The 17,028-nt window shown below is 39.1% G+C and overlaps 1 protein-coding gene across 1 annotated transcript; it reads left to right on the forward strand.

Moving 5' to 3' along the window:
• Positions 1 to 1,606: 1,606 nt before the first annotated feature.
• Positions 1,607 to 16,927, forward strand: slc17a7a (solute carrier family 17 member 7a). Its single transcript, XM_008305098.1, has 13 exons — positions 1,607 to 1,668; positions 9,996 to 10,248; positions 10,654 to 10,772; positions 10,895 to 11,009; positions 11,093 to 11,180; positions 11,443 to 11,529; positions 12,252 to 12,394; positions 12,544 to 12,693; positions 14,327 to 14,459; positions 15,235 to 15,345; positions 16,225 to 16,352; positions 16,474 to 16,543; positions 16,626 to 16,927. Exons 1-13 carry the CDS (start codon positions 1,607 to 1,609, stop codon positions 16,925 to 16,927), a joined length of 1,761 nt encoding a protein of 586 aa, XP_008303320.1.
• The last annotated feature ends 101 nt before the right edge of the window (positions 16,928 to 17,028 follow it).

Below are 17,028 nucleotides of genomic sequence, written 5' to 3' on the forward strand. Positions count from 1 at the left end.
ATTTTTTCTTCACTGTGTGGCATTTTTAAAAAATGTTTTCTTTGGTTTAGAAAGAGTCAAATAAATATTGCTGGGGGGGTTCCATTCATAGAGGTTGTTATAATTTCAAGGTCTTTGAATATGCTAAAGAGCTAACTAGAGGTAAGGATAAGCTAGTTTAAATAAATATTTTAGGGAGAACAGAGTAGCAGCTTACTAATTCATGACTCTATACTCTCAAGCTGATACTTAAGCTACACTTTAGGCACTGAAATACACGGCTAAATATTTAAGTAGATTCTATACTTTCATGATATCTAAAGAAATTTGCTGCAAGGTGGAATTTTTAAAAAGTAAAATAGATAAAATCAAACTTTTCACTGGAGCTGAGTCTGTTAGACACCAGAATAAATGGAAGTTTCGTCAGTTTTAGAAGCTAATAGGACGGCAAATTAGAACACTAATAATTGAAATGGCTTCGAGTCATTTTCTTTGACACTTTTGCAGAGCAACGCTGATTAGGTTTGCTTTAATTCGTACAAATGCGCTCATAGCTGAAGTTTTAGAGGGATCATAACTTGACTTGTTGCAGCACATCTAGATTTAGATATTTTATGTGATTATATTTGTATATCTTCTAAGTAAGATTTAGATTTATGTTAAATCCTAATATGTTACATATTTTACTGTCATTTGCAAAATTGCCCAAGAGCTATAAAAAAAGCAGTTCATTGCACAATGTAGAAAAAAATTCCCATAAAAAATATAGAAAAATATAATAATGTTCTAAAAATATAAGAATAATAAGATTTTTAGTGGATTTAAATATAGTGAAGAAATAAAAAAATACAAATAAATTTAATTCCAGTATTTTAAAAGTATATATATATAAGATTTTTGACGGAAATGTTATTTACAGGTTGTTGTTTTGTTTTTTGTTATTATGCAAATAACACCTTTTCTGAACATTTAGCACTTATTAACTGTTACTGATACTGTTACTTTTGTTACTAACAAAACAGGGAAATATGTAATGTAACTGCAAATTGTTAACAGAATAACAGTTAAAAATTTCTGAAAAAAGGGCTATTTTTTTGTAGTGTTGGTCTTTAAGATTTATAAATTCACTGAGCTCTTCATTGCAAACCTGAGCTCCAATATTAGATGCATACAAAAAATAAAAACAGCTTCAACTGCAAGAATACGAGGTCAAAGGGCAGAGGTCATTTTCAAATGGTAAACCAAATCGTTTCCCCCGTAAATACACCTAAAGTGAACTAAAGTAGTATGAACCCAAACTATATCAGAAATATATATGTTAACCATCTGGGGCAGAAACTGAAGGTTCAGATTTAGCACAGGAGGGTGGAATATTCAAAATCCATGCAGCGAGAGACAATTAATGAAGAAAGACCAAAAGCTGCGTGACATTTTTAACCCGAAAGGCCCTCACCTGTGTGGGGTCTGAAGGTGAAGTGAAGTGGAGATTGGTGCGGGTGGGGAGGGATGAGAGAGAGAGAGAGAGAGAGAGAGAGAGAGAGAGAGAGAGAGAGAGCCCTGTGCGTTCAGGCAGGACAGGCGGGCGCGCAGGACATCAGCACACCGGCCGGGTCAAGGAGCTGCAAGGATGGAGATCCGACCAGACAGGTTTAAGGCGGTCGCGGGCAAAACTCTGGGGAAAATTCACAGGTACGCAGCTATTTCAAATAATCCTGCCTCCACCTCTGACTTGTGCCAGTTTTCACGCGTTTTTCCTCTGCGGGACAGCCACGCGTCGTGCTGCGGGTTCCCCCATCGTCTCCTCCAGCCAGTAACTTTCTACTGGAGCAGAAAAGTTTGTTCCTTATTGGCTTTAATTGGAGTGATGTGCACTGTTGGGTTTAAGCCACAAAACATCCCGATCCAGATCCAGCTTTGCGCAGCGCGCAGTGAAGCGCTTGGAGTCACAGAAGTGGCTGAAAATGCGTTTAGTGATGGAGAAAACATGTGCCCCTCATTCCATGCGTAATTTGGGGTTTAAAAATAATAGCAAAACAGTCAAATTATGGCCGGAAACATCGTTTTAAAACAACAAAATTCCACCATGGGAGCGTAAGTGGGATGGAACTGGGCAGTGAAAGTGCGGTAAACTCGCCATAGTGCGCATAAGGGACCAGAGTGGGGCTTTATTTCGTTGGGTTTTAATGTTTCGTTATGCTTTACTGCATACTTTGCCATTTTTTCTTGTTTGTTAGCTCTTGTGAGATTTGGTAAAGCTGAAAGTGGTGGTTCAGATGGGAAGAAAGTCTGGTTACATAATGTTTCCGTGCGTTATTGGCACGACCTGGCTGAACGAGAGCGCTGCCAGATGGAACCAAATAACCCGCAAAATCCTGACATCTATCTATCTGATAGTGTCACAATAATGAAACCCAGAGTTACAATGTGACTTTGAACACTTTTTAACATATTCAGGATAATATTTGTCATGACATTAATTAATCATAATCTAATTGATGAGTATCTCAGATGAGAAGTTGAGCTTTTAGAACATTTTTTGGTAAAAACCCATGAGATTTCAGGCCATGAAGGGAATTAAGTTTCCAAAACTTTACTTTTATCAAGTTGAATGACAAAAATGCCATCAGCTACTCTGATAATTTGCTATGTGATAAAGTTACATGGTTGAAAACTGATCATTTGAGGCTACAGATGATTCCTTGGACTTTAGGAAATTGTGCATCTTTAGCTATTTCTGTCATTTCAATAGACAAAACAGTCAATAAAGGATAAATATTGGTTGTGGCAGCAAAAAGGCAGTATAATAATAAAAGGAAAGCTGTGCTACTGTGTCACCTCCACAACCTTTAAATGATGCACACAGTGACTCCCGGAGAAAAACAATAGTTTATGTCTGTGTCGATGAAACTCTGAAAGTAAAGACACACAAATTTCTGAGAGTCTTTAGTCACAAATGTGTTAAAGTGCAGGATGTGTGTGTATAAATTGCATATCAATGCAAAACTTGCAACACAGATCAGTGTGCTAACAATATTTCAGTAAGAAAAGAGAGATTAAAGATACTGATAGAACCTCATGCAATAACCATCGCTTTAAGCTTTCGCTCTCTCAGGATTTGAGGTAGCAACCAAACGTATAAATCCCATCCTGAAATAGCCTGTTTTTCAGTCCAGCTGTCGAGCCATGCAAATCCCTAAACTCTCCCCTCCCACTCACTCCATCCCAGCCCATGTCACTTCCTCCAGCCGCTGCCTCCTCCTCCTCCTCCTCCTCCATCCTCCGTCCATTGAGACACCAGCACAGGCAACTTTCAGCCTATTGGGGTCTCCCAGATTAACAGACATGCGAATCTCAGGCTTTTTCTCTCTTACTGGTCCTGAGCCATGCATGCACACAGCTGATGCTATGAGAGATGTGATGCGTTGGATTGGATTCAGATTGGTTTTAGTGGGCGTTTCCTCAGCTTAGCTAGTGACCTCTGGTTTAATGTCACCACAGTGTTGTACACCAGCGATGGTTAGCAAAGGAAAAGAGAACATTGTGTGCAAATTGATGCAAAAAAAAAAAAGTGTGCTCTGATGCGCGTGTGTGAATATGTTTAATCGAAAAACGTAGGACATCCCCGCACTGTGTAAGCAGATGTCTGTGTGCAATCGCACCAGCTCATAGACAAAACTGTGATCCCTCCTGATGAAAGCAGCCAGGAGTTCATCTATTATTTAAACATTTTCTCCATCAGAATGCATCTCCTGTTTCTATATTAAACTCCACTAGGTAAGCATAAACTTCAGCACTGTAAGGTCAAGTGCACTCCACATTTCTACTTTGACGTATTCAAACAAATGTCCCCAAAAAGTCTTGAATGCATTCATGCATTCTTCTGCTCCTCCACCACACTGCATGATAAACAATCATGCTGCAACCGTGTCTTCGTTGCAGTTTTGATTGCGTGTGAAAGTTACTCATCGTATCCCACAGATGTTCTCATAGAAATGCCCCACGCTGGTTTTATTAAAAGACTGTACTACACACAAGGCCATGAAGAATATAACAGGTAATCCATTTTTAATCCACTTTACTTGCAGTGGAGTGCGTTTTTTAGTTACAACCTCTGAGGAGTGGTCTAAATAAAATATTCAACCAATGCTGAGATGAACAGTGAGAATTATTTGACATTATCGTTGCTACTTTAGGAAACTGGATGTGGCTGATTGCAGGAAGAAAAAAAATGCAATCATAGCATATTTAAAGACAAATCTAAGAACTACAGTCGGTTACTTACTGTATATACAGCAACTTCCTGGCATGTGCACGGTTCTCGCAGTGACTTACCTCAGTCACCTTTGCACGACACTACTGCACCGGAAACACTTTGTCATTGCAGAGAACCATCATCCAGTGAATCCTACGAGACAACACTTTCAGAGACATGATTAAAGTGAAAAGCCATCAGAAAGAAGCTGTTGTCAGGAGGCTTCTGATTGTGTTTTATGTGCATTGTTGTGTGTTAAAGTGGTTACATGTGCACAGGTTTGGTGAAAACGTCTTCACAGACCTGCAGTAGCTGAGCAGTTTGGAGAGTCAGCTGCAGCCTCTCAGCATGCCTCCTTGTTGGCAGTTAGTGTCTGTGATGTCAGGAAAGCTTTGGTATTCTTGCTGCTTCACTGAAACACAACGGTACAACAAGAGCAAGAGAAGAAATATTTAGATGTATGCAGTTTCATGATCCTATCATGGCTGAATTGTTGCTCTGTGGTGAATGAAGTGAGAAGTGTGTGTGTGTGTGAGCGTATGCAGGCAGCACTCACAGGGTGATTGAGTGATCCTATGCAAGTATTTAGATAATACGTCTATGAAGGTCACACGTGTGGGTGTTTGAACATTGTGTGTCCACAGGAGAGAGAGAAAGAGGAGGAGGAAAAAAAAAAAGAAAAAAAAAGTGGTGTGACAGGATGGGGAGGAGGGTGTCTCCCTGGGTGACACAGTCCCACCGAGACCCAATCTGTTCACTTCAGGGAGAGCGAGAAGCTCACAAAGGAAGGGGGAGACACCGATTTCAAAAACTGCAAAATAACCACAGAACTTCCAGTTTAATGCTACGTATACCTCAAAACACCTGAGGGGGAATTTGGGGAAGAAAAATGAAGTGTTTGGGCTGAAATAAGAGGCGGGGAAAGCACGATTTATGTACAGCAAAATGGAAGATCAATTCTAAACACAAATGTGGATTATATAATATTTTACCCCCTTCGCCGTCCTCATATGAGAGGATTACACCCAGTACTCTGTGAATTGGTGGATTTGATATACAGCCTCACAAAAAGTCCCAGGTGACCGGCCAGCATGTGAGAGTCACAGTTTGAATTGATCAAAATCATAAACAAAGCAACGTTGTACAAATTAACTGACAATTTAAGAACAAATGTGGAAAAAAAGAAATTCCACATTACCTTGGTTCAATATTCCAAAAGGCCCCCAAATTTCTGGTTACCACAAATGTGCAAATGTCTTTGTCAAATATACAAATATAGGTAAATATCTGGGTTTTAAATTTGACTGCTTTCATGTTTATCAAATATAATCTCACTTTGGGTTGTGGGGATTTATAACATGCATTTTTTTCACAAGTTTGAATCACTGATTATATTAATAAATTACCTTAGAACCTTTAAAAGTTGGAGTTGCAAAGCGCTCGACAAAAAGCAACAATAAAATATTTTTTAAAGAAGTTAAACTTTACAAAAGGCAATAAAACATTAAAAAGGGAACAATGCTGACAGTTTAACCACAAATGTGATTTTTTTTAAATCAATAAAATAAAATAGCAGTGAAGGAATTTCCCATTACACAGGTTTAATATTTTTTTTTTAAATTTAATAGTCAAATCTTTGTTTAAATAAAATTTTAAAAGTTTAAACAAAATATCTGATTACAGATTCATAAATGTGCATTTCTTTGTCAAGTATAAGCATAATTATATTTTCTTTAATCTTAATCAAATAAAATAGACTTTATAAATATATCACCTTGGGCTGTGGGGCTTTATGACATGCACTGTCTGCAAATTTTGAATTAATATTTATAAATTGGTGTTAGGTGCTTTACAAAAAGCAGCAGTACAACATTTTTTTAAAAAAACAATAAAACATGAGAATTTTTTTTTTTTTTTTTAAATATACAAATTCCATTCTGTACAGGTGGGTTTTTAAATGCTTTTTTAAAATAACTGATTCATCAAGATAAATGTCAGAATAAACAATATTGACAGTCATGATTAGCAGTACAACTATTTAATCCGTAATAATATTCAAGTGTAAATGCAAATTAACATCATTTTCAGTAAATCTACTTATGCTGGTCCAGTGTATAAAAGCACTGAAGTCTTTGTGTCAGACTTTTACAAGTTGGACTGTGCTTCCTGTGCTCAGGTGAAAATCACAGATACGAGCTTCGTTCGAGGTGCGAACCTCCGCTGAGCCTGCTACTATTGTAATTCTGACATGTCAGAGAGCCTGAGGTCACAGGACTCCTGGCTGCTCATGCTCTCTCGCTCATTAATCGTTGCCAGCTGAGGCCGATCAGGTTCTCTCTGCACTAACAAGAGAAGCTGGCGGTTTTATGAGCCTCACATGAAGGCAAATGACCAGCAACAACTCTCTTTTCTCTGTCTGTCCTCTGCTTGCACGGGAGCTTTGCATTTTAAACCAAGCAAGTCACACATGAGATTACTGCATTTGTTTGCAAACTGAAAATGCCAGTAAACTCCTTCACTCACAACTTAAAACAGCACATTAGGGCTATTTTTGGGATGCCTGCACACACACACACACACACAGACACACACACTGGGGTGATGTTGCCCTTTTAGTAGAAAGCATCCGTAATTAACAATCATTTTTGCTGTGGGCTAGCCTCGTTAGCTGGTAGCATATGTGTCGATGTCAAGCTGCAATCTGTCTTGATGCCTAATGAGGATCCTCCTGCAACCTTCATGAACTGTGAAGTCGGATACTGAGCTCCACTCAGGGGGCGAGTCAGCACATTTGTTCGGCACAGAGAGGACAGCAGCGTGAGCGCGGCCAACTGATTCGACAGAAAATATGTGCACTACATGCTTTTTGATCCATTTATCACTGAGAAAACACGGGATTGGTCGCAATTTTAGTGGACAAGTGCACCTTTTGACAAATATATATCACCTGCACGTGCTGTAGCTGCAATAATAATGAACACACAGTCTATTTGACCCCACTTCTGAGTCAGTCAGACTGTATTTTGATGTTAAATCTGGAAAATTTACCAACAGATGATGCAAATTGTTAAATGTTTGACTTGAAACATAAAGTAAAAGATTTCAAAAATTGATTCAAAGAGCAGCATGTGTCGTGATAGAGGGAGGAGCATGCTGAACTGTGCTCAGCGCTGGTCGGTCCGTCCATATTCATTTCCGGAAGTAAATCATTTTTGTAATCCTAATCTGAATGTAGTGACAGATTAAGAGATAGAGAGAGAGAAAGGGAGAGAGAGAGAGAGAGGATGCAGCTCCTCTAATCTCTTACAAATTCCAAAATGTTGCTTTACAAAGTATTTTTTGTTGTCCTTTGTGTTTTTTTTAAAAAGTAGAATATGTTGTAATGGATGCAGAGTTCATTTATGCATCATTATGTTGGCATATTTTCTTTGGTTGTGTTTTGTTTGTTTATTGACTGATTGCACGGACGTATGAAGAGATTAGTCTGCTGTGTGCAAATGGGGGGAGGGAGCGGAATCCATGAGCATAACTAAGAAATGTAACGTCTGCCTGGATGAGACAGAGTGTACATGCAGAAAAAACCCGATGCACAAGCCAACAGATAGATAGATAGTGACAGATTATGGTGCAAAAGCCGGAGTGAATTATTTATCGAACTCAAAAAAACACATCAATAATTAACCAAAGTCAGAGTCTGGCTTGTCTTGGGTTAGCGTGTGTGAATAAGGGCGAGTCTTTCAGAAAACACAAGAACTTATCAAAGCCCAAATCTGAAACACCTTTTTTTTCTTCTTTTTTTTTTTTTTCAATATGCAGTAATCAAATCCTCGTGGCGATTGTACCCGTTTCTGTGCATAATTCTCCAGCTCACTGACTAACTGGATCAGCCCGATGGAAGGTGGACGGCTGAGTGTGCTCTGCTGTGAATTTGCACATTCACATTAAAACACACACACATGTATATTTATACACACTGAAAACTGTGGCAGTGTGTCTGATTGAAGGTGTGGTTGGGTCTTACTTGCATGGGGTTTGTTGTTGAGAAAATGGAGGCTGTCGCACACAGATGGCCGCTCTCCTGACTTCTCTGTTTGACTCCTGTGGGGGAAAAAAAACAACAAATTTTGGTCTCCTTGAGGAAAAACTGAATAATTCAAGCAAATAAAAGAAAAATCCCTCAGCTCTTTAAGTCAACAAAAAAGACATTTTAGGGAGAAAATCATGATGGAATGAGTGTATATGTGAGCATACCACTTGAAATATTGATTACCCTTTCGTTTTGCGGTTCAGTGAACTATAACAGCTTCTGCTTTTCTATAAAACTCCCCTTTTCAGTCGATCAACATAATCCACATTTGCAAACTGATGTATGCTTTGTTAAGCATCGTATCTAAATGACGTAATAAGAATTCATGCATTTCACTACTTCCGTCATGTGCACTGAACAACCCTGCAGTACAAACACATGAACCCGTCCGTTCGGTGGTAATGTGTTGGGTTCGATCTCGACAGTCTTTAGCGGCACCAGCATGGCAGCAGGTCCCAGGCAGCCTGAAGGAGCTGGACGCTGGGGGAATCTGCTGTCGTGGCTCTTCGGCGAGTGACAGCTGCTTCCACTCGCTGGGACACACTGAGTCAGACACGAGCCCGACACGAGCCCAAGGTGGTGCGTGATGTCTGCCTGGAGGTGTGTGTGTGAGAGAGAGAAAGGGAGGCAAAGGCAACAAAATCTGCACAGTAACTCCATGAGGTGTCAGCAGAATGAAAAAGGACGAATGTGATGGTTGCGTTGCTTCAAGATGTTTCCCATGTTCCAAGCTTTCTTACAGCCCAACAGTGTTCTTTTGAAGCATTAAGTGGGTCATCTAAATGTTATCTATAAGTCTCTGTGACTTTCTCTAAAGGAAAATGTTTAACTGCACTCGCTGACATTTAATTAGCAGGTATCATGTTGAGCTAACTGGCATTAATCCAACATATTTATCTCCTGCTAAGTAAAGCATCACACTGTTAAACATACACGTTTTCTAACAGGTTTATGTATCATTTTCTTAAACTCTAAAGATTTTTGTTGTTTTGTTGTTTGCAATTAACTAGATAATAAAGAATAAAATCACAGAAAAAAAAGTATTCAATTAAATGTTAACCCTAAAAAAACTCCAAAACTATAAATAATGTCCACAACATAAAGCTTTCATTTATAAATGGTCCTTTGTTCTTCTACTAAGTTTATTATCACTGTTCTTTCACTGTATTTAAATCAGCAATAACATCATTATTTGAAAGATATTTGCCATTGTTTGAAATGACACATATAAATATTAGGGATTGGAAAATAGTCAACCATCTGTTACTTTACAGATGTTTCCCTGTTTTGGTAAATCATATATATAATATCCAGTAAAATCACAGAAAAAGTAGTAATTGTTGGAGAAACTGTACATGATGTCCATATCGAAATCTTTTTTTTTCTTTTTTTTTTTACAAATAGTCATATGTTCCTTTACAGTGTGTATCATAAAATTAGATTCTTTTACTGTATTTAAATTAGATATTTGTCATTATTTTCATTTTTTTCAACAACTTTTCTTGCACTCTTGCTGCCAAATTTTTACTGTTCTAAATATTTTTACTTTTTTTATTTTTTACAGTGCAATGTTGCAGTGTGTTTAAACCCAAACAAATTCACTACAACCATGTCTTTTGGACCATTTTATCAATGTTTGCATCCACATTATTTGCTACTGTCTCCGTCTGTTCTCAGGCTGATTGAGAAACGGCAGCCAAATGGAGAAACCATCGAGTTGTCGGCAGAGGGTCGTCCTGAGCTGGTGGAGGAGAAGGAGCTGCCGGTGGTGGACTGTACCTGCTTCGGTTTGCCCAGGAGGTATATCATCGCCATCCTGTCTGGCCTGGGCTTCTGCATCTCGTTCGGTATCCGGTGCAACCTGGGAGTGGCCATCGTGAGCATGGTCAATGACCACACCGTCTACAGAGGCAATAAGGAGGTGCTTGTGGTAAGTAATGACACGACAGCTTGTGTATCGCCCTCTGCTGTGCCAGTCTGTCTCTGAATTCTCTTGTTTTTAACTTGAAGGATTTGCTTCTGGTTTTTAGGGGCCTGTTTATGGCACTGATCTCAGGCTACATGTGAATAGAAAGTCAGACTAAATGCAGTGTGAAACTACTATCATACAATACTGTCTAACTGCTCCATGCCATCATTTTAGATCTTAAATTTATGATTTACAGAATGTCTTGTTTGTAAGTAGCAGAGAAATGATAACAAATGGCAAAATCTGAACGACAGCAGGTATAGGTGGGTTTTGCCTGGATGGACAGATTTCTCAAACTTGTGACCATCTTTGTGATCTCTGTTTTGAAGAGAAGTCACTCAAACTGATGGATTTTCTCGTGTCCAGGCTGCACAGTTCACCTGGGACCCTGAGACGGTGGGGATGATCCACGGCTCCTTCTTCTGGGGCTACATCGTCACACAGATCCCGGGTGGCTTTATATGTCAAAAGTTTGCCGCCAACAGGTTAATATCATCACAGTTCTGTTACGTGTACTAAGGTTGACAGTTTACCAGCAGTAAGCAGCATGGTCTGCAGCATGCAGCCCCTCTGTCCCTGCATCATATGGTTTTTTTGTGTGTTTCAGAGTGTTTGGTTTCGCCATAGTGGCCACATCCACGCTCAACATGCTGATTCCATCCGCCGCCCGCTGCCATTACAGCTGCGTCATACTTGTCAGGATATGCCAGGGCCTTGTTGAGGTACAGTATGTGTCTGAGTGAACTCTATGGAAGACTTTTTCCCACAAATGTGCTGTTTCGCTGACCGTATTGCGTCCTTTCAGGGTGTATCATACCCAGCCTGCCATGGAATCTGGGCAAAGTGGGCGCCTCCTCTCGAGAGAAGTCGATTAGCCACAACGGCCTTTTGTGGTAAAGTTTAAGCATTTTATTGTTGCATTTTCTCCAAATTCAGTATCTATAATGTCTGCAGGAACTTGGGCTCTCCAGTAGAGTTTAGTTCTGAGAATTTAAACATGACTTTGTAAAGATGAAACTGCTAGAAGTCCTCCAAAGTCTAAAATGTTTTTAAAAAATAAAATAAATAAAAATACATGTGGACTCCTGGTTGCTTGGCAATAAGTATTTTGATATGACTAAGTTTTTCCTTGTGTCCTTGTGTGTGTCCTCTCAGGATCCTATGCAGGGGCAGTGGTGGCGATGCCTTTAGCTGGGATACTGGTGCAATACACTGGGTGGCCTTCAGTATTTTATGTTTATGGTTAGTGTCCTTATCCTCAAATATGTGCTAAGTAATGCACAGTCTAATACTTGTACATTTACCTGATGAGGGATCAATAAAGTTTATCTTATGTTACTGTATCTTACTTTACGATGCACCCTGTAAAAAAAAAAAAAAGTAAAACTTTACAGTTTCTGGCTGTATTTATTTAAACAATTATGTTATTTTACAGATTTTCCCTGTTGTGTTAAATTACAGCTAATAACAAGTAAAAGTTTTCACTTGCAAAACAAAACAAGCCAAAACTCAATAACATGCACACCAAAAATCTTAGTTGTTTTTGAAATGATAAATATTATTTTACTTTACTTTGTTGTTGTTTTTTGACAGACAAATTATGCATATCATCAGAAATACTTTATTGATCCCTGAGGGAAAATTGCTGAAAAGTGGTAAATAATTTTTGTTCATGGTTATTTTACAGATATTCCCTGTTTTGTTGTAGTAAAGTGACAAAAAAAGCATTTATACACACACACACACACACACACAAATATATATATATATATATATTCTCACAGGGTTGTTTTTTTTTAACATTACAGTATTCCACCATTTTTTAAGGATTTTTTTCTGGCTGCCAGATTTCCACTGTCATTTATGGGGTTTTTTTTTTTGGACTACTTTTATTTCCCCTGTTTCTCTCTCGCTATCATATTTAACTGTTCTTCCTTCACTCTCTCTCTCTTTTCCTCTCCCAGGCAGCTTTGGGATATTCTGGTATTTGTTCTGGGTTCTGGTGTCGTACGAGAGTCCTGCAGCTCATCCCACCATCACACCAGAGGAGAGGAAATACATCGAAGAAGCAATCGGGGAGTCTGCAGCGTTTCTCAATCCTCTCCATGTACGGCATTATATGACATCAAACACTAAACGTCTCTTAGCCCTGTACATGAATGCAGAATGTTTGAATGCACACACTCAGCTGACTCTCTGCTTCTTAATCAGTCTCCTCAGTGGATCCCTTCAATATCTTATTACTTTTGGTGACAGAAATTTAAAACCCCGTGGAGACACTTCTTCACCTCCATGCCAGTCTACGCCATTATTGTGGCCAACTTCTGCAGGAGCTGGACTTTCTACCTGCTGCTCATCAGCCAGCCAGCCTACTTCGAAGAAGTGTTCGGCTTTGAGATCAGCAAGGTGAGATCACATGAACAGAGTTCCCTCACAGAAGCTTCTGTCTGACACAGCATCCGGGCTGGATGCTAGAACTAAAACTAAAATCTCCCCCTCAGCCTTTCTCAGCCTGGCTCTTATTCTCATGTTTGCACTCGCCATCTCAAGCATGTTAATTTCATTTGGAAAGCCTTAGGAGGCATGCACCGCTTGTCCGATTATTCATATTTTTTGAGTGACTCATATTTTCCAAAGGTCTGCAAACAGAGATGGCGTGTGCAAACTGATTAGCAGGAAAAGACAATTTTGAGAATAGGATTAAAACATACCAGATTTTCCCGTGAAGGTGTTGGTTTATGAGAGATACACTCAAATTTTATGACTGAAGTAAAAATTAAAAAAGGGGGGAAAAAAGGAAGCATATTAGATCTTCTATTGAATTTGAGAGAAAGTGAAACAAAGCCATCACTATTTTGGAGAACACTTTGCTTTCCTTGGATAGCGTTTACTGTAGAGGTAACAGTAACAGTAACAGAGACCCCCAGATCACCACAACACCCCAAAATACTTTAACCAAAGGTCCTTATAGTCTCACCACTCAGCACATATCTTGGTAACGCCTTTGTGTAGTTATTTCAGGCTAACAAGGCCAGAATAGGAAGACAGTCACCAGAAGATAAAAATCTACAGATTTACGACAGGTTTTGTTAAATTACAGACAACATCTAATAAAATCACTGGACAAAAGGTATTTGTTTACACACTGGCAGTTTAAATAAATAAATACAGTAAATAAATAAATAAATAAATAAATAACAGACCAAAACTCTATTGTATGTCCACATCAAAAATCCATATTTTTTTAATATTTGCAAATCATCATCGTCATCATCATCTTCATTCTTGTTCTTATTGTTGTTGTTGTTGTTATCGTTGTTATTGTTGTTGTTGTTGTTGTTGTTATCGTAGACAACATTTTGTTATTTTATGTTTTGTTTTTTGCTTGGGTTTCTTGTTGTATTTTGTTGTTGTTGTTGTTGTTGTTTGTTTGTTTTTGTTTTGTTTTTGTTTTGTTTGTTTTTGTTGTTTTTACAGTTTTTGAACATTAAAGTATCCCACTGTTTTTTTTGGTAAATTTTCTGGCACCACTGCTGCCAGATTTGTCTAGAATCAAAATCTGAAACGCTGCTTGAAACGTTTGACGACTTTCCCTGAAAATAAGGTTTTAATTGCATTTTCTGCCACACTGGTTGTGCTTCTACTACAAATACACACATTGTGACGACACTGCACACGCGCAACAACACGGTTGGCTGGATGTTTCCTAGATCAGCAGATGATTGATTTTTTAAGGCGAATTCTCACATTGAGTTCTGTTCAGGCTTCGTAAGCAGCGAGTCTCTCCCTGTAACATCTTGGTTTTAACTCTTCTACTCTCTTCTTTGCTGTTATGTCATTATTTAAACCAAATTAACTAATCAGCATTAAAATTTCACATTTTACTGTTGTGCAGACTGATGTGCTCGTGTCAGATGCATTTTAACTGAAATAAAACATTTAGGGTCTTTTGAATTCATCAGCATCCTTGATCGTCTACTAGTGGCAATAATATTATTCCTGTATGTGCGTCTGTCTCTTACATGCTGTTCTCTTTCAGGTGGGGATGGTCTCAGCTTTGCCCCATCTGGTGATGACAATCATCGTGCCAATTGGCGGCCAGTTGGCGGACTACCTAAGAACCCACAACCTGATGTCCACCACCAATGTCAGGAAGCTCATGAACTGTGGAGGTGAGACTGTCGGACATGAAAGGACAGAAGCTTGATGAGAGGAGAAAGGCAGCCTAAAGAGCAGAAACTGAACGGAATCACGCAAATACAGCCCAGCTAGTCTTCCACTTTGTCTGCAAATGACGCTATATCGTTTGAAGTATAGAATCACAAAAGCATGTTGAGCGTAAAAGACTAGCTATTGACTGAGCTCAATAAAAGTTTAATTCACTCTGAGTTTAGAGAGAATCTCTTAGTTCGAGGGGCTGAGAGCACTGCATGACTGTTCAGAGAGACATCTGCTAACCTTAAAGCAAACATCTGAACTGAATTTGATTGAAGTTGCATCTTAAAGACATCCAGAAACATGCATTTAAGCCAAGCTGTCTTCATCTTGTCATCAGGTAGAAATTAAGACGTTATTTCAAAACAACATTAAAAAAATTTCAATGTTGATAATATTAAAGTGAATCAGCAGCATTGCAAAGAATTAAGACACTTTACAGATGAACTTATTATCCATTACTACAATTCTCCTTTATTTGAAAGTGATATCATGTAGCAACCTCATTCGTGTGGCTCCTTTTACTCAGCAGCTTGCATTTGGAGCGTTTAAAGTGCAGCAGCTGCCAGTATTAGAATCACATTAATATTTTAGCACAATTTAAAGGTCATATCAGTGTCTGCACCAACACATGTACCGTCCCTGTCATGGCAAATTAATTATAATGCAGAGGATCATCGATTGACTTAAAGCTGTGTCTCATTATTATCATTTCATGCTGATGTGTTCCAGGCTTTGGGATGGAGGCCACCCTGCTGCTGGTGGTGGGATACTCTCACACCAAAGGCGTCGCCATTTCGTTCTTGGTCCTCGCTGTGGGTTTCAGCGGGTTCGCCATCTCAGGTAGGTGATGTTACAAATGATCTGTTGTAAAGCTGGAATCTCTTAACAGCACGGAGATTACTGTTACTTCTAAAACTTGTCTTGAATGGTACAAAACTCTTATGCAACACTGAATGCTCATTTTTACACCTCAGCTCTTATACTGCAATCAGTCAAATCAGCAAATCAGCTACAGGCTCCAGCTTCATATTTCAAGCAGAGTTATTACACTGTGTGGTATCAATCGATATCCAAGTAAGCAAACAAGTGTTATTTCCCAACAGTATATCTCTCTCCTCATTGATTCCCTTCACTACTCTCAGAATCTTGGCTGGTTCTTCAGAAAGCTGTCTGGTTTTTCAAAGTGCAATTACCAACTCATGTAAATGACTAAAGATTCCTTAGGAATAGCATAAAGTAAAGCATAAGATTAGAGCTGCAAAAAAAACCAACTGTTTTCATTACTGATTAATCATTTAATCTGTAAAACATCAGAAAAAAGTATGAAATGTCCATCACAGCTTCCCAAATCCCAAGCTGGCATCTTACAATATGTTCTTCTGTCCAACCAACAGCTGAGAACCCACATTTTTTTAACAGATGATGGTGGAGAAGACTCAGAAATGCTGTAAATTCCTTCGTTCAACATTTTTGCTTAACAATTACCAAATCTTAATTTCAAAAAAAAAAAAAGGCTATCTATCTTGAAAATGATTCCTAAAGAATCTATTATTGCTGAAGTTCTTTTGACATTTATGGCACTTTAAAGAACCTCTTGCTCAATTTTTTTGTCGAACGAAAACGGATTCTTCTAGGATATCACTGCGAAGAGTCATTTTTGGTTCCAGTTGGCACCTTTATTTTTTGAGCATGTTGTACCAGTTGTGTTCTTTCTCTCAGGTTTTAATGTGAATCACTTGGATATCGCGCCTCGATACGCCAGCATACTGATGGGCATTTCAAACGGAGTGGGAACATTATCTGGGATGGTGTGTCCTCTCATCGTGGGGGCCATGACCAAACACAAGGTGATTTATTCCCTTTTTTTCAACTCAAAAATGCCACATATTGAAGTCAAATGTATATATTTATATCTAATTGGAGGTTTATTCTTGAACTCACCTATGTTTAAATGTTAAATCATTTCAGACCCGTGAGGAGTGGCAGGGTGTCTTCCTTATAGCTTCCCTTGTTCACTATGGAGGAGTGATTTTCTATGGTATGACTTTATGGTTTGGAGACGCATGTCTGCTCAGGAAATCTTCAGTCTCGATGCTGATCAGGTTTTGTTTTCTCACCAGGACTCTTTGCATCAGGTGAGAAGCAGGCGTGGGCAGATATAGAGGACACGAGTGAGGAGAAATGCGGTATAATTGATGAGGATGAACTGGCCAATGAGACGGAGGAGCTTTACCGTGGAGGTGGGCAGTATGGCGCCATGAGCCAGCAGGTGGTCGGGTCCAACGGAGGAGGAGGTGGAGGAGGAGGAGGAGGAGCCGGGGCAGGATGGGTGAACGACTGGGATAAGTCTGAGGAGTATGTGCAGCCGCCTGGATACAACTCCTACATGTATGGAGGAGAGGAGGAGAAGAAGCTGACATAGACGACCGACGTGACACAAAACACAACAAGATAAAGCAAAGAGGAAGATTGTTTATGGAGAGGGATTGTAGGAGAGTCACTGCTGTACTCAATGGACCTGCT

Source organism: Stegastes partitus, unplaced genomic scaffold, assembly GCF_000690725.1.
Source record: "Stegastes partitus isolate 25-593 unplaced genomic scaffold, Stegastes_partitus-1.0.2 Scaffold43, whole genome shotgun sequence".
Lineage (NCBI taxonomy): Eukaryota > Metazoa > Chordata > Actinopteri > Pomacentridae > Stegastes > Stegastes partitus.

What these genes read in the sequence shown, in the direction of transcription:
- slc17a7a (XM_008305098.1), top strand. Translation starts at nt 1,607, where the DNA reads ATGGAGATCCGACCAGACAGGTTTAAGGCGGTCGCGGGCAAAACTCTG. An exon ending in TCGGCTTTGAGATCAGCAAG is followed by an intron (nt 12,694 to 14,326) that starts GTGAGATCACAT and finishes GTTCTCTTTCAG; the next exon opens with GTGGGGATGGTCTCAGCTTT. An exon ending in CAGCGGGTTCGCCATCTCAG is followed by an intron (nt 15,346 to 16,224) that starts GTAGGTGATGTT and finishes TCTTTCTCTCAG; the next exon opens with GTTTTAATGTGAATCACTTG.